Below are 18,701 nucleotides of genomic sequence, written 5' to 3' on the forward strand. Positions count from 1 at the left end.
AAGGTCATGCAGATTTGTCCCCAGATTTTCTTCTAAAACTTCTACAGGTTTGTCTCTTACATTTAGGTTGTTGTTTCATTTTGAGTAAACTTTTGTATAGCTGTGAGCTGTGGGACCCAACTTCATTCAGTTGTATGGGGATAGCCAGTTACTCAGCACCATTTGTTGAAGAGACTGTTCTTTCTGTATTGAATGGTCTTAGTATTCCTGTCAAAAATCATTTAAGCATAGATGTATGGGTTTATTTCTGGACTCTTGGTACTATGCTTTTGGTCTGCATATCTGTCCCTAGCAGATATGTACCACACTGTTTTGATTTTGTAGCTTTTTGTAATATGTTTTCAAATTGGGTGTGAGTTCTCCAATATTGTCCTTCTTTTTCAGTATTGTTTTGGTTATTTGAGGCCCTTGTAATTCCATAAGAATTTGAGAATCAGTTTTCCATTTCTACAGAAGGCTGATTGAATTTTGATTATATCTGTAGATAGAATAAAATATATTTATACATTGAATCTGTAAGTCACTTTAGGTAGTATTGCCATCTAACTAACTATATTAAGTTTTCTGATCCATGAACACAAGATGTTTTTATATTTTATTAAATTTTTCAACAGCGTTTTCTAGTTTCCAGCATATAAGTCTTTCACTTCCTTGGCTAAATTTATTACAGTGTATTTTATTCTTTTTGATGCTTTCGCAAAGTGGAATTGTTTTCTTACTTTCCTTTTCAGTTAATTGTTGGGGTATAGAACACAACTGATTTGTGTTGATCTTGCGCTCTTGAAACTGTGATGAATTCTTTTATTAACTCTAATTGCGAGAGTGTGTGTGTGTTCTTTGGTATTTTCTATATATATGATCTTGACATCTACAAATAAAGTCTTACTTGCTTTCCAATTTGGATACTTTTATTTCTTTTTCTAAATTGTTCTGGCTAGAATTTCTAGTACAATGTTGAATAACAGTGGTTATTGTTGTCTTATTCCTAATACTAGTGAGAAAGCTTTTAGTGTTTCATTATTGAGTATGATGTAAGGTTTGGGTTTTTCATAATTGTTCTTTATCATATATTCTCTGTTATTTCTAGTTTGAGTATTTTTATCATGGAAAGGTATTGGAATTTGTCTAATGCCTTTTTCTACATCAATTGAGATGATTGTGGGTTTTTTTTAAACTTTGTTCTATTAATATGTATTATGTTGACTGATTCTCTAATGTTGAGGGATACTTCCATTTCATAGATAAATTGTACTTGGTGTATAATCTTTTTACTGTGCTGTTGGATTCAGTTAGCTAATGTTTTCTTGATGACTTTTTTTTTTTTTTGACACATTTGACACATTCAGCGTCATGATCAGACTATTACATTTAGCAATCAACAGCATGGGTGCAAAAAAAAAATCTACATTAAAACCCTTTGTTGTAATGCTTTACACTTTCCACAGAACAGAAACTAAAATAACCTGTTATACAATTAGTCACAAATACAGTCCTCAAGTTTTTTGCTCATACACATGAGTATTATCTAAAACATGTCTTCTTTGTAGCAGCTAGGCCCTGCCACCACTGTGCTTGGCTGAGTTCACAAATTTGTTGTAACCTGTAGCTTCCCTGTCACTTCTCTGGCTTTCCTCTCCTGCTAAGCTTTGTTTCCTGGCAGTAATTAAAACCTTCTGTCACTGCCATAGCTGCTGCTGCTTCTGGAACCGCCATAGCCACCTTGGTTTCGTGGTTTGGCAAAGTATTGGCCTCCACCACCATAGGGGCCAGAGCTTCTGCCTCCAAAATTTCTTCCTTTCATGGGTCCAAAATTGAGGATTGATTGTTGTAATTGCCAAAATCATTATAGCTTCCACCACCTCCAAAGTTGCTTCCATCATTACCAAATCCGTTATAGCCATCCCCACTGCCACCATATCCACCACCACCTCGACTGCCACCAAAGCTACCTCAACCACTGACGTTCCCTCCACGATCAAAGTTGTCATTTCTACCAAAACCACCTCCACGACCACCACCAAAGTTTCCAGAACCACTTCGGCCTCTTTTGCTGGATGAAGCACTAGCCATCTCTTGCTTCTATAGGACTTTCCTTACTTCACAGTTGTGGCCATTCACAGTATGTTTTGTTTTGTTTTTTTAAGATTTTATTTATTTATTCATGAGAGGCACGGCGGGGGTGGGGGGTGGGGGGCAGAGACACAGGCAAAGGGAGAAGCAGGCTCCATGCAGGGAGCCTGACATGGGACTGATCCCAGATCTCCAGGATCATACCCAGGCCTGAAGGTGGCACTAAACCACTGAGCCACTGGGGCTGCCCAACACAGTATGGTATTTTTGAATAACAATCTTGTCTACAGAGTCATGGTCATCAAATATCACAAAAGCAAAACCTGTCTTTTTGCCAGTGCCTCAGTCAATTATGATCTCAATCACTTCAGTTTTCCCATACTGTTCAAAATAACCTCTTAGATGATGTTCTTCAGTGTCTTCTTTAGTGCCACCAACAAAAATCTTTTTCACAGTGAACTGTGGGCACCAGGTCTTTGAGAGTCTTCTCTTGAGACAGCCCTCTTCGGTTCCATAACTCTTCCATCCACCGTGTGTGGCCTTGCATTCATGGCTGCATCCACCTCCTCCGTGGTGGCATACATGACAAACCCAAAGCCTCTGGAGTGCTTGGTGATTGGATCTCTCATTACCATACAGTTCGTAAGTGTTCCCCATTGCTCAGAATGGCTCTTCAGACTCTCATCAGTTGTTTCAAAGCTCAAACCTCTAATGAAGAGCTTCCGCAGCTGCTCAGGCTCTTTGGGAGACTCTGACTTAGACCTGATGACGGTGGGAGGGGAGACTAACGATGCTTACTCGGCGGCGTCCAGGGGCAGAAAGGCTTCTTGATGACTTTTGCATCTATATTCATAAAAAATATTGTATGGAGTTTTCTTGTGGTGTCTTTGTTGTAAGGGCAAATGAATGACTTGTGAAGTGTTTCCTCCTTCTCTACTTTTTGGAAGAGTGTTTTTCCTTTAAATGTTTGGTAGAACTCAACAGTGAAACCATGTCGTCCTGGATTTTTCTTTATTGGGAAGTTTCTTAAGGGGATATTTCCATGTATTCTTAAGAATATGTATTCATCTGTTGTTGGGTGTCATGTTCCATATATTTCTCTTATGTTTAGGTGATTTATAGTGTTGTTCAAATCCTCTCCTGCCTTAATGGTCTTCTGTCTAGATGGTCTATCCATTTTTGAAAGTGGGCTATGAAATCTCCAGCTATTACTATAGAACTGTGTACTCCATTCTGTCAGTATTTGCTTCATGTATTTAGGAGCTCTGTTTGATGTGTATTATGTTTATAATTGTTATGACCTTAATAAATTGACCTCTTTATCAATATATAATGTTCTTTATCTCTTTTATCAGTTTTTGATGTAGTCTGTTTTGTCTGATGTTAATATAGCCACCTCGTTCTTTCTCTTTTGGTTACTATTTGCATGGAGTATCTTTTTCTGTCCTTTGATTTTCAACCTGTGTGGATCTTTGAATCTGAAGTAAGCATTTAGTTGGATCACATATATCTCCATTCTGCCATCTCTCTTGTCTTTTGATTAGAAAATTTAATCCATTTATACTTGAAGTAATTGGTGATAAGGAATCTTTTGGGTTTTTGTGTGTGTGTGTGTGTATGTGTGTATTTTAACACCTTTTTTGTTCCTTCATTACTGCTTTTTTTTTAATTGTGTGGGTTTTTTTTTTTGAGTGTACCATTTTAATGCCCTTCTCATTTCTCGTGTGTGTGTGTGTGTGTGTGTGTGTGTGTGTGTGTGTGTGTGTGTATTTAAGATTTTATTTATTTATTCATGAAAGACAGAGAGGCAGAGACACAGGCAGAGGGGGAAGCAGGCTCCTGGAGGGGAGCCCGATTTAGGACTTGATCCTGGGACTCTGAGACCATTCCCTGAACTGAAGACAGATGCCCAACCGCTGAGCCACACAGACATTCCCTCCCTTGTATATATTTTTAAAATATTTTCTTAGTGGTTACCTTAAGAATTACAATTAAAACCATAAATTTTTAACAGTCTGGTTTGAAATGTTTACCAACTTAGCTTCAGTAGCTTCAAAATCCTTGCTCCTATACAGCTTTGTACCTCTTGTTTTTGTAGATTTTGCAGATATGCAAATTGCATCTTTATACATTGTGTTCCCATTAATATAGATTTATAATTATCGCTTATGCATTTGCCTTTTAAATCATGTAGGAAATGAGCAGAGAAGTTATAAGCCAAAAAAACATTAATACCGGTTTTTATATTTAGCTATGTAGTTATCTTTACCAGAGATTTTATTTCTTCCTGTGGCTTCCAAGTTACTGTCTGGTATCATTTCATTTCAGCCTCAAGGACTTACTAACAGCAAACTCCCTCAGCTTTTGTTCATCTGGGTATGTCTTCATTTTGCCTTCATTTTTGAAGGATATGTTTGCTAGATACAAAATTCTTGGTTCACAGGTTCCCCTGCCTCCCCCCTCCCCCCGCCCCAGCACTTTAAATATGTCATGCCTCTGTGGTTTCTGCTGAGAAGTTGGCTGATAATCTTACTGAGGATCTCTTGATCATGAAAAGTTGCTTCTCTCGTTTTCAAGATCTTCTCTTGTTGGGATGCTGGGTGGCTCTCAGTTGGTTAAGTGTCTGCCTTTCAGCTCAGGTCATGATCTCCATATCCTGTAACTGAGCCCCATATCGGGCTTCCTGCTCAGCAGGGAGTCTGCTTCTCTTTCTCTCTCTCTCTCTGCCCCTGCCCTGCACTGCCCATTCTCTGTCTCAAATAAAATGAAATCTTAAAGATTCTCTCAGCTTTGGTTTTCAACAGCTTGAATGTAATATATCAGTGTGAATCTCATACTTATATCCTTCTTGGAGTTTGTTGACTTTCTCAGATACATAGATTCATGTCTTTCATCAGATTTAGAAAGTTTGTGACCATTATTTTATCAAATACTCTTTCTGCTCATTTCTTCTTATTTGAGGCTCCCATTATGCATATATTGATCAATTTGATGGTATCCCACAGGACTGTTAGGCTCTATTGAGTTTTCTTTATTTTTGTTTACTTTCTGCTCTTAGACTACTTAATTTCAGTTGTATTTTCAGGTTTGCAGCTTTTTTCTGCTTGCATCATTTGATGTTAAAATCTCTTAGTGAATTTTTCATTCCAGTTATTTTTTCAGTGACAGAACTTCTGTTTTGGTCTTTATAATAATTTCTTTATTGATAATTCTCTGTTGAGCTAAAACTTCCTGCACTCTAGTTTTTGGCAGCCATTGTTCTTAGCTTTTAGTCTTCCAGTTTTGTGGGATGAGTACGTAATTAACCCTATTTAACCATGAGTTGGTTGTCAGTTTATATTAAATAATTCAGCATTTAAGAGCTGATTAGGAGCTAAAGTTTTGAGGGTAGGACTTCTCAGCTACTAGACTTCTTCAAGGTGATTGGACATGAGTCAACCATAATGAAGGACTAAAAGATGGTGTATCACAGAGACCCTTTATTTATTTAGTCAGTCATCTGTACTGATGGTACTTGGTTGTCACTTTTCTTGTTTGGTTATAGTGATTATTGACTAGTATCCCTATCTTTAGCACCACTTCTCATTCTCACCATATTTAGGTTTTCAGGTTTGTAAATGTCCCATTTGTGTTTGTATGGGCAAGTCAGATCTCTTCTTGTCCACATTCTCCTCTTTTAGACAATGCTACAGTAATCCTGTATATACCTATGTCCTTATTTATATCAATAGAAATAGATTTTCAAAAATGTAACTCCAAATATATGTGAAATGTTTAATATTTTATTTATTTTTTAAAAGATTTTATTTATTCATTAGAGACACGGAGAGAGGGAGAAGCAGGCTCCCTGTGGGGAGCCCAGTGCCAGACTCTGGGTCCGGAGATCATGACCTGAGCCAAAGGCAGACAGACACTCAACCACTGAGCCACCTAGGTGCCACATATATTTTGCTTTTTAATTAAATGCATATATTAATTTAATTAAATGAATACATAACAGATTAGCAACTGTGTAGCCAGTCAGGCGGTAGCAGTAGTTCAAGCCTAAGAATTCCTTTCCCATCTCTGTCTTGTTGTAGTTGCATAACTTTGGGCTCACTGTCTTCATCAATAAAAAGAAAACTGAGTACTCTGTATCAGAAAGTAGAAGTGACTTTTTTTTTTTAATATTTTATTTATTTATTTATTCATGAGAGACACACACAGAGTGAGAGAGGCAGAGACAGGCAGAGGGAGAAGCAGGCTCCTTGCAGGGAGCCTGATGTGTGGGACTCAATCCCGGGTCTCTAGGATCAATCAGGCCCTGGGCCAAAGGCAGCGCTAAACCACTGAGCCACCTGAGCCACCCGGGCTGCCCTAGAAGTAACTTTGTTATTAGCATCGCCTGAAATGTATGCTATATATCAAAGTTTTTAAAATCTAATGTCTTTAAAATTGGACTTTTGAAAATTAAAAACTTCTGTACAATGAAAGATATATATATTTTTTTGAAAGATATATTAATAGAGTAAAAAGGCAATTCACAGAAAGGGAGAAAATATTTACAGGTCATATAACTCAAACGGGATTAACATTTGGAACAGATAGAGAACTCCCCAAATTCAACAACATTAAAAACAAACAATCCTATTCGAAAATGTGCAAAAGACCTGGATAGACATTTCTCCAAAAAAGATATACAAATGGCCAACAAATACATGAAAAAGATTATCATCATCATTAGTCGTTAGGGAAACACAAATCAAAATCATACTGAGATACCTCATACCTTTCAGAAAGGCTATTAGCAAAAAGACGAGGAAAGCAAATGTTTGCAAGGATGTGGAAAAAAAGGAACTCTTGTGTACTGTTAGTGGACATGTAAATTGGTGCAGCCATTGCAGAAAAGCTATATGGGGGTTCCTCAAAACATTAAAAATAGAACTACCATATGATCCAACAATTTGACTTCTGGATGTTTACTTGAAGAAAATAAAAACACTAATTGAAAAGATATATGGGGGATCCCTGGGTGGCGCCTGCCTTTGGCCCAGGGCGCAATCCTGGAGACCCGGGATTGAGTCCCACGTCGGGCTCCCTGTGCATGGGGCCTGCTTCTCCCTCTGCCTGTGTCTCTGCCTCTCTCTCTCTCTCTCTGTGTGTGACTATCATAAATAAATAAAAATAAAATAAAAAATAAAAAAAGAAAAGATATATGTACCCCCGGTTCATTACAGCTTTATTTACAGCCAAACCATAGAAGTACCCTAAGTGACCATTAGTGGATGAATGGATAAAGAACACATGGTGTATATATACAATGTATTATTAATATTGTTCTTCCAAAAAAAGAAGGAAAATTTGCCATTTGTAACAATGTGAATGGATTTTGAAGACATTGTACTAAGTTAAATAAGTCAGAGCAAGACAAATACTTTATGATCTCATTTATATGTGACCTCTAAAAAAAACTAAAAATACCCAACTAAAACAAAACACAGAACTCATAAACACAGAGAACAGATTGGTGATTGACCAACGTGGAGGGGACAGGGGTTGAGTGTGTGTAGGATGACAGTGGTCAAAAGGTACAAACTTTTATTTATAAAATAATAAATCCTGGGGATGTAATGTATAGCATAGTGACTATAGTTAACAAAACTTTATTATGTATTTTAAAGTTGCTAAGAATAGATCTTAAAAATTCTCATCACAAGAGAAAAACCTGTAACTGTATGGTGATAGATGTTAACTAGACTTACTGTGATGATCATTTTGCAATGTATACAGATCATTTTGAATCATTGTACATCTGAGACAAATATGTTACATGTCAGTTATATCTCAATTACCACATGATCCAAGACTTGTGGGTTCATACCCAAAGAATTGTAAGCTCGGTCTTGAAGAGATATTTGCATACTCCTATTTATAGCAGCATTATTTACAATAGCTAAAAGGTGGAAGCAGCCCAAATGTCCATCAAGGAAAGAATGAATAAGCAAAATATGGGGGGGGTATTATGAATATACACGCACGGTAGAATGTTTTTCAGCCTTAAATGGTAAGGAAATTCTAACACATGCTGTAATGTGAGTGAACCTTGAGAACATTATGCAAAGAGAAATAAGCCAGTAACAAAAAGTCACATACAGATACTGTTTGATTTCACTTTCTTTGAGATACCAAGAGTAGTCAGTTCATAGAAACAGAAAGTAGAATGCTGGTTGCCAGAACCCAAGGAGGGAGGGGGCCTTGGGAGTTACTGTGTAATGGGTATGTCATTTCAGTTTTTCAAGAGAAAAGAGTTCTGGAGATAGTTGGTGGCAATGATTTCATAATTGTGTGAACTTTAAAATGGTAAATTTTATGTATATCTTAATACAAAATGGGAAAATCCACTGTGTTGAGTTTTCTCAAAAATAAAGGTAGAATAGTGTGTCCCATTTTGTGAAGCCAGCATAACACTAATACCAAAACCTAAAATATAAAAAAATAATTTTTTTAAAGATTTATTTATTTGACCGAGAGAGAGAGAGGGGAGACTACAAGCAGGGGGAGTGGCAGGCAGAGGAAGAGGGAGAAGCAAGCTCCCCACTAAGCAGAGAGTCCAGTGTGGGGCTTGATCCCAGGACCCTGGGATGAGGACCTGAGCCAAAGGCAGATGCTTAACTGCCTAACCAACTGAGCCCCCCGGACACCCCAAAAAAGAAATTGTTAAAGAACAGTGTCCTTCGTGAATATGGATGCAGAAATCATTTACAAAATAATAATAGCAGATTGGATCCAGCAATCACAATACATCAGTACCAGAGAGGGTTTATCCCAGTATTACAAAGTTGGTTTAAAATTGAATGAATCAGTGTTATTCATCACATTAACAATGAAGGAGAAAAGCCATATGATTATTTCAAAATATGTTGAAAAGTATTTGACAATTCAGTATCTGTCCATGGCTAAAAACTCTTAGCCAAACGAGGAATAGTAGGGAACTCCTTCCAACTGATAAACAACATCCACCAACCTATATAGCTAATGTCAAATTTAACCACTGCTCCCTGAGATTAGGAACAAAGCAAAAATGCTCGTTTTAACCGCTTACATTCATTATTGTTTCAGAGGGCCACTCGTTGCAATAAGGCATAAACGCAGGGAAAACTAGTAAAAGGCATAAAGATTGGAAAGGAAGAAATACCATTGTCCTTGTTTGCAGATTATGTAATTGTTCACATAGAAAAATTTCAATGATTCTAAACAAATTTAATGAAGTTATACAAGGTTAATATATAATTATCTATCATATTTTATATACTTGATCATTTTATAAATGTGAAAGAGATACAAGCCAGACTCAACTTTTCCCCAAATTTTTATTATAGAATTTTTCAATTATACAGAGAAGTTATAAGAACCACACAATGAACATTACACATATTCACTGCCTAGGTTCTGTAGTTTATTAACTTTTGCTGCATTTACTTTACCAAATAGTCCATCTAATCACTCACCTATCTATCTTAATTTTATTCATTCCAAAATAAGTTGTAGACCTCAGTAATGCTTCATGTGTAACGCTTGTTTCATTAAAATCTCATGTTTAGGGATCCCTGGGTGGCGCAGCGGTTTGGCGCCTGCCTTTGGCCCAGGGCGCGATCCTGGAGACCCGGGATTGAATCCCACATCAGGCTCCCGGTGCATGGAGCCTGCTTCTCCCTCCGCCTGTGTCTCTGCCTCTCTCTCTCTCTCTGTGACTATCATAAAAAAAAAAAAAAAAAAAAAAAAAAAAAAAAAAAAAAAAAAATTTAAAAAATAAAAAAAATAAAATCTCATGTTTATATGCTTTGTTTTTCCTTACAATAAAATTTAAATACAATGAAAAGTGTAATCATAGTGGTATCATTCTATGAGTTTTGACAAAGGCATTCACTCATGTAGTCAAAATTCTGTTAAAGTATAGAACATTTTTATTATCTTAGTAAAAATACCCTTATGGCTCTTCCTAGGCAGCCCTTCCCTCACCCTCCAGAGGTAGTTCATTTTAATTCCTGTTTTAGCTTTTCAGTTAAAGCTTCCTTGTGTTGTTTTTTTGTTTGTTTGTTTTTTGTTTTTTAAGCAATTGCTTTGGAGCAATTGTTAAAATCTTTTAACTTTTCATAATAAACTTTAGGTTGATCCTGTATAATTTCATGTAAAGGAACCTCGCACAGATAAAATTTCAGGTGTCCCTAATACTTGCTCTTTGTGCTATAATTTTTATGTATGTTATATTTGTGTATTTTGTAGGTCATAATACAGTGTTCTATGTTCTTTAATTAGGCTTGCATATTTTAAAGATACTAAGAGGCTAATATAATTTTTATATCTTCATATTTCTGAATATTTTCAGATAAAATACTCATCTGCAGCCAATCCACAAACTTTATCTTTCCTGCAATGGGTAGCATCAGAAATCTCTGTTCTGTTTTTTTAGCATTAGCTGGGCAACTTGGAATCTGCTCCACATATACATATTTCAAAGGTCAACCAGAGATTTGGGCAGAATGAATATGCAGGATTTGAAGGTCCCCTTCTGGAATTTCCGTTTGTTTCTAGATCTCTGCTTGTTCACTGGAACTCTCTGGTGATGGAAAAATATTTCCATATTATAATCTGTACTATCCAAAATGGTAGCTACTTAATACATGTGGCTTTTGAACACTTAAAATGTGGCTAGTGCAGCTAAAAAATGGAATTTTAAATTTTAATTTATATTTAAATATATTCACATTGTCTAGTGAATACTATATTGAATAGACTGTCATTAAAGAAAGTTCTTTTGGACAGCACTGTCGTAGCTTCTGTGGTCATCTTCCTATTTCTCAGCTAATAATAAGGCTAGAGGCTTTTATTTAGAATTAAGCTGATCGGTGCAGTCAAGCTGGAGCCTTCCCTCAACTGTGTAATGATTTAGAAACTGGGAAGCTCAAGCAGTACTCTTTTTTTCCCTCCCTTCCAATTTATGCATAATTTTGATTGCTCTCCAGAGACCTGAAGTAGTTGTTCTTATATTTTTTTACTATAGTTTATAATTATATTTGTGTCCAGTAAGAATTACTCCACTTAATCAGAAGTCAAACTCCACACTTTATTTTTTATTTTTGTTTATTTTTCTACCTCTTAACTTCTAAATTATTTTAGCACTGACCCAATTTTAAGGAATTCATTTTTTTGTGCTTTGTTATTAAAATTCATTTGCCAACCACTTATTATCCTTTCCCCTTTAACCTTGCTAAAAGTATCACTAACCTTTAAGGTTACTGAATCTTAATACTGTGAATTTGATATTCCCATCTCAGATATGCTAGAATTTAATGGAATTCTTCAAAGCAGTAAACACATATCATTGATAACCTGTTTGGTGTATTTTGCCTTTTCTAGGTACCTGAAAAGGTTTAAGGTGATGAAGATCAAAGTTCTAAGAAGCTGGTGCCGTCAGATCCTTAAAGGACTTCAGTTTCTTCATACTCGAACTCCACCTATTATTCACCGAGATCTTAAGTGTGACAATATCTTTATCACTGGCCCTACAGGCTCAGTCAAGATTGGAGACCTAGGTCTGGCAACCCTGAAGCGGGCTTCTTTTGCCAAGAGTGTGATAGGTATGTTTCAGGTGTACCTTGCATCCTAACTGGTTTTCTGATACTCTTTACTTAGAAACCTGAGCCTGTCAGAGCCTTTATTATGTGAAATAAGCCTTCAGAAATTCATAGCTTGAACTCAGGAAGTGATCAGTTTTACTTATGAGATGTGGAGTTCTCTAAATGCTTTTAGAATCATATGAAGAGAAGTAAGGTGAACTTTGTTGACAAAACCTTATGTAAACAATCTTATTGGGTCATCCTGTTGATATTTAGTATTATATACTTATTTGTATAATAGATATCGAGTTACTTTCTTATAAAAGAAATTGAATTTATATGTAGTTTAGTTTATAAAAAAGTGTTAAATATGTATTCAAAAAGTATTCAAAAGTAATTACCTGTTAAGACTTTATTTTAAAAAGTGAAAATATGAGTTTATTATGCAAGCTTGGTTTTAACTTTTCTTACTCCTACTCTTCAGAAGATATATCTGAAACAGGGCTTTTCAATCCTAGTATTATTTGGCATTTGGAGTTGAATAGTTCTTTGTTGTAAGGGCTTTCTTGTGCATTGTAAGATTATTTAGATGCCAAAAGCACATCCCCTTTCCAGTTCTCCCCCAGTTGTTACAACCAAAAAGATCTCTGAGCATTGCTAAATGTTCCCGGATAACAAAATCAACCCCTTATTGAGAATTGCTGATCTAAAGAACAAGGCTAGCCTTTCAGACTTTCAGCTATGTGTTAGAAAGTTGCAGCTGGAAAAATAATTTAATGCTTATTATTTTGATAAACTTTCACTCTGAAGAGGCTATGACAATTTTAAAACGTGAAATATTCACAAATACTCTGTTCTCCCCCCAAAGGTGGTTACCACAAGGAAACCATTAGTTTTTAAGTGCACTAGAATTTTATGTATTAATAGAAAACATAGAATACCAGTAATTTGTACATTCTTATAGTGTCCTCCTTAGAATATTATGTAACTTGGATTCAGAATGCTAGTTTTCAATTTTCTTACAATAGATTAACAAGAAAAATTGGAGAAGAGTTATTTAAAGCTCAGTTTCCTTTTTGCCTTCCTTACAGGAAAAGGAAACATTTCTTTGATTTCCTTTGACTCCTTAAAAATCTCTAACCTAAGAAAGGTGGCTCCCCTCCCCTACTTTTTTGTTTAGGTCATATTACATACTAGGATCTATTTTTTTTTTTCCATTCTTGGAAGTGTCCCACAATATGAGGTATCCAAACTTAATTTCTTTGGAAACATTGGAAAACTTGGTCTATAGGATCACACACTCATAATTCAGTTTGTATTTGAGTTCTCTGTGTGCATTTGTTTTTTGTCTGCAAGATCTGTAAAATGTCCTTCACTATATTTCTTGTATCTGCAGTAGGCTTATTTGTGTACTGCAGGTAGTATGGTAAGTATGTGAAGAAAGGGGCTCTGGGGAGTGGCCTTTATAGACAATTACACTTTATTACTATTTTAAAAACATATTGAATGTTGGATTTTCCACTGCAAGGCCTTCCTAAAAGTAAAACTGATCAGGTTAATGGCCAAAGACTAGCTATAAATATTAATCTTACAGCTACCATACAGTAGGGGGCAGACAAGTATTTTGATCTTTTTTAACCCATCCTGTCTTATTGGTAGATGCCATTATATTTCTTGCTAATCCCTTACTTTTTCTTCCATTTGTTTTCATTATGAGTTATATCAGTTTCTCTCCTAACCAGGTCTCTATTTTGACATTGTATAACAGTAATCCATTTGAAATAGCAAATAAATAGACACTAGACCCTGTTCAGTTTCTTTCATGAAGGCCATGCAGCAGAAGATCTATAAGATATTTGGTGGAAGAGACTAAGATTTTTTCCCTCTTCTCTGCCACTCTTCTCTCTTCTTTTCCCCCACTTTCACTTTCTTCTATTTTACTGGTCATCCCCTTGGCTTCTCCCCCAAGTGAGTAATATTTGTTACTCTGTTCACGTTGAGTCTGAATTGTTCTTTTAATTTAAGGTACCCCAGAGTTCATGGCCCCTGAGATGTATGAGGAAAAATATGATGAATCTGTTGACGTTTACGCTTTTGGAATGTGCATGCTTGAGATGGCCACATCTGAATACCCTTACTCAGAGTGCCAAAATGCTGCGCAGATCTACCGTCGAGTGACCAGTGTAAGTCTTCCCTTAACTGTGAGCTTAAGTCACACCAAAGAAGGAATGCCAAGCTGGATATCATCAAACCATGCAAAAGGAAACAATAGTAGAAAGCATACTCAGGTGTTGGGGTAAGAGGGAGTTGAAAGATTTTATTGCTCCTGATTTAGTGAGCACAAAAATAAAGATCAAAGAAATACCAGTATATTCTGGATCCTCCTTGCATTCATTTAAATCTCTGAGATATATTATGTTTAAAAATGCTCTCATTACTACCTTTCAAACCTCTATTTATTCATCTAAGTTCTCATTCCCTTCAACCATAAAACGTATTTTCTGAGTTAAAAATAATGCTCTTAACTCAAGTTGCTTTGTTCATAGACCTTTCCCTAAGTGGTTTAAAATTGATTTATGAATTTATTAAATCATTTATAAGTACCACAGGGTTTAAGGCATAACAATAATTTCTGGATCATCTATATACCCTAACCTATTAAGATATTTGCCCTGTCGTTTCAGAGATGTCTGTTTACAGTCAGTGTTCAAAATAGGATGCATCAGAGTCCACAGAAGATACTTCATTTTTATGTCTCTTAATCTACAACTGTTGCCCCCTACTTTCTTTTTCTCAGGCTAGGTGAGAGCAGGAGAAGTGTCATAAATGTAGTTTGTTTAGCCTTTGGATAATTCTGACAAGTATTCAGTACTCTCCATTCTTCCCCCAATGCCTAATAATTTACATTATCACTTTTTTCTTTGGGGTAGGATGGAGTAGATGGATTATTCACTGGATAATTCCTCCTTGTATTTTATTTAGAATTCCTGAAACCTCAAGAAGTATGTTTGATTCCTTGTTTTTTATTCACATCTTCTGTTTATCAGGTTCTTGGTTCAGAATAATTCTTAGATATAGACTTCATTCCCATTGTCAGAACTCTGATTTCACGTCTTCCTTGCTTCATTCCTTACACTATATTCCTGAAGTAGTTAACATTATGAATTTGTTTCTCTGCTTCACTTGAACTAGTTGAAATTTCTTGCTATTTCTTTTTGTTATTGGGAACTTATATAAAATCAGTTTGCTTATGAAAGCATGTACAGGTTCTTATTATAATGTTTGCTGTTCCTCATTTTATCTAAACACCTTTTTTTAGTCAAGCTAGTCCTTTTTATCATCTTGCACACATGCCACATCCTCTCCTTTTTTCCCTCTCCATTTGTACACACTACCTTTTGTGCATGCGCTTCTACTATCCAGTCAGTTTTTATACTGGATTTAACAGACTTCCCCACAAAATTTTATTTCATGGGCTTCATTACATAATGATTTTTGCCTTCTCTGAGCTGAGCTTCTTAACTGGTCTGAATCATAGCTTTTTTTTTTTTTTTTAAGATTTATTTATTTATTTATTTGTTTATTTATTTATTTATTCATTCATTCATTCATTCATGATAGACTAAGAGAGAGAGAGAGGCAGAGACACAGGCAGAGGGAGAAGCAGGTTCCATGCAGGGAGCCCGACACGGGACTCGATCCGGGACTCTAGGATTGCACCCTGGGCCAAAGGCAGGCGCCAAACTGCTGAGCCACCCAGGGATCCCCTGAATCATAGCATTTTATTTGTAATTGATTTTTACTTAGGAGTTCAAAAATTGAATTAATCCTAAAGAATTTTAAAATAAGTCTCAAGTGCAAATACATGCAACATTTTCTTAATCCCTGCTACATGCCAAGTCCAGAGCCTGACATAAGGTAAATTAAAGATGGGTAACATGCATATTCCCTGTCTTCAGAAAACTAACTCTAACATAGAAGATAAATGTGTAAGCAAACAGTTGTAATTACAGTATGATGGCTTATTGGCAGGTTTTTTTTTTTCCTTTGGAAAAATGCCTATTCATATCCTTTGCTTGTTTTTTAATTGGGTTTTCTTTTTATTATTGGGTTGAGTAAGTTCTTTGTATATTCTAGATAGAAATCCTTTATGAGATAGATGATTCTGAATTATTTTCTCCCATTCTGTCAGTTGTCCTTTTTTTTTTTTTTTTTTTTAAGATTTATTTGAGAGAGAGGAAGAGAGAATCAGAGAATCTCAAGTAGACTCCACACACTAAGTACGGAGCCCAACACAGGGCTTAATCTCTCAACCCCAAGATCATGACCTGAGCCAAAATCAAGAGTTGGATGCTTAATTGACTCAGATACCCCAAACACCCGAGTTGTCTTTTCTTAAGAGTGTCGATATATTATTATTGCCCTTTAGAACACAAAAGTTTTTCATTTTGATGAGACCAAGTTTACATAGTTTATCTTGTTTTTCTCATGCTTTTGGTAATATCAATAAATCTATTTCCAAACCTCAGATCAGGTGTGTTTTCTTTCAGGAGTTTTTAGTTCTTGTAATTAGATCTTTGATTTATTTTGAGATAATTTTTATATGTGGTCTGAGGTAAGGGTTTTAACTTGATTCTTTTGCTTGTGACAACTGTCCAGCTGTCCCAGCACCATTTATTGAAAAGACCATTACTTCTCGATTTAAAGATTTCACCCTTGCTGATCATCAGTTGAGCATAGGCACATGAGTTTATTCCTGGACTCTCAGTTCTGTTCCGTGGATCTATATGTCTTGATTACCATTGTTTTGTAGTAAGTTTTGAATTGGGAAGTGTGAGTCCTTCTAATTATTCTTCAAGTTTTGACTCTTCTTGGTCCTTTGCAACTCTATATAAATTTTAGATTCCGCTTGTCAGTTTTTACAGTTCAGCTGGAATCTTGATACATATGGCATTGAATCCATAGATCAGTTTGGAGACTTGCCATCTTAACCATACTGAATCTTCTAGTTCATGAACATGGAATGTTTTTCCATTTACTTAGATCTGTAATTTACTTCAGTCGTGTTTTATAGTTTTCAGAGTATAAGTCTTGTACTTCTTTGATTAAGTTCATTCTAAGTAATATATTTTTGGGAGAGATTCTATTATACATGGAATTGAGTTTATTTCAATTTTTGATTGTTGATTACAAATACCACTGGTTTTTGCATATTGATTTTGACTCACAAACTTACTGAATTTATTAGTTTTAATAGTTCTTTAGTAGATTCCTTAGGATTTTCTATATACAAGCTAATTTAATCTGCAAACATAGTTATTAAAAGAACTTAAGTCTTGGGACACCTAGGTGCCTCAGTGGTTGGGTGTCTGCTTTGGGCTCAGGGCGTGGTCCAGCGATGAGTCCCACGTTGGGCTCCCAGAGAGGAGCCTGCTTCTCCCTCCATCTGTGTCTTTGCCTTTCTCTCCGTGTCTTTCATGAATAAATAAAATCTTTTAAAACAAACAAGCAAACATAAGACTTGGCAGTGTGGGTGTATGCTTGTAAGAAAGAATTCTTGTAAAGAAAGAATTGAAAAACAAAATGACTTTTGGTTTAATGAATAGAATTTAGGGATAAAGTTGAAAACAAAACAAAAGACTGTGTGTGGTTGGCTTCTGGGAATTTTCTAGTGAGAAAAAAGAGACCTATCTCCTGATATGTCAGGTCTACTCCCATTGTAATTTATACAGTTTGTGTATGTGAGAAGATTAACATGTAATTCTCAACATTTTCAGGAAAATAACCAGTAAGAGTTTATTTTTAAAAGTTAACTACAGGAATAAGTAAAACTTTATAAGTGAATTACTTTTATTTTTTTACTTAAGGGTAATTTGCCATTTTTAAAAAAGTTGTCTTGGATTTTATTTTGTTTCATTAACGCTCCTGATTTTGCTAGAAATGATAGAATGGTTGACAAATTAAAATATTGAATTAAAACAAATCTGAACTACCCAGTTGTTTTGATAGGTTCAGATCCTTGTTTGAATCCAAATATGTGAATTTAATCATTTATTCTATCATATCCTATTACATTAAAGTTAACTCACCATGTGCACTCATATTGATTACATTTTTTTAACCTAATTTTCAAGGAAAAGTTAAGATTTGGTGTATAGAGAGACACAGGAAACTATCATTGGTCCAAGTATTTGAGCATAGTTTTCAGGGGCTGTTGTAACAAAGAACCACAAACTGGGTGATTTAAACCGCAGAAATTTATTGTCTCACAATTCTGAGGCCAGAAGTCCCAAATCAAGGTTTTAGCAAGGTCATGTTCTCTCTAACACATGGAGGGGAGAACTTTCCATTGCCTCTTACCTTCTGATGCTTTGCTAGCAATCCTTAGCATTCCATACCTTGCACCTGCAGCACTTCAGTCTCTGTCTCATATGATGGTCTTCTCTCATCTGTGTCTTCTCTTATAAAGACATGAGTCAGATTGTGGTAAAGGACTAAGAACAGTTTTTACATTTTAAGTGATTGGGGAAAAAGAAGAAAAATATGTCATGTCATGTGAACCTTTCAGTGTCCATAAATAAAGTAATAAATCACAGCCACGCTGATTTGTTTCTGTATTATCTTTGTATTCACGTATTACAGTGGCAGAGTGAGTAACTGGAAGACTATGTAGTCCCAAAAGCTTAAAATATGTACTATTTGGGCTTTTAACAGAAATAGCTGTAGACTGCTATTCTAAACACAGGTCACCAGAACTTCTTTTAAAAAAATTCTCCACTGAAGAGTTCTGTGTAAGTAATTACTCATCTGTAAAAGTAGTGATAAAATGTTCCTCTGTTGGAATTCTGTTTGCCTCTGCACTTACAATAGACCTGAGAATCTCAGTGCATGCAAGTTAAATTTTTAGCTCTTAAATTTTTAGCTCTGAAAATTTGTGGGCACTTTTCTGTCAAAAGTAGAAATATTACTTTAATTCTTTAATTCTATGATGAAAACATAAGAGGTTTTAATATATAACAGTTTTTTCAGTGGCCA

The 18,701-nt window shown here is 35.6% G+C and overlaps 1 protein-coding gene across 50 annotated transcripts in view; it reads left to right on the forward strand.

The window, feature by feature from the left end:
• WNK1 (WNK lysine deficient protein kinase 1) overlaps positions 1-18,701 on the forward strand; it is a 150,210-nt gene that overhangs the window by 66,784 nt on the left and 64,725 nt on the right. For all 50 annotated transcript variants that reach the window (XM_072766308.1, XM_025995450.2, XM_072766273.1 and 47 more), the window contains exons 3-4: positions 11,467-11,687; positions 13,692-13,849. In XM_072766308.1, coding sequence (XP_072622409.1) covers positions 11,467-11,687; positions 13,692-13,849 — 379 coding nt within the window. The remainder of the gene's footprint in view (positions 1-11,466; positions 11,688-13,691; positions 13,850-18,701) is intronic.

Source organism: Vulpes vulpes, chromosome 8 (genome assembly GCF_048418805.1).
Source record: "Vulpes vulpes isolate BD-2025 chromosome 8, VulVul3, whole genome shotgun sequence".
Lineage (NCBI taxonomy): Eukaryota > Metazoa > Chordata > Mammalia > Carnivora > Canidae > Vulpes > Vulpes vulpes.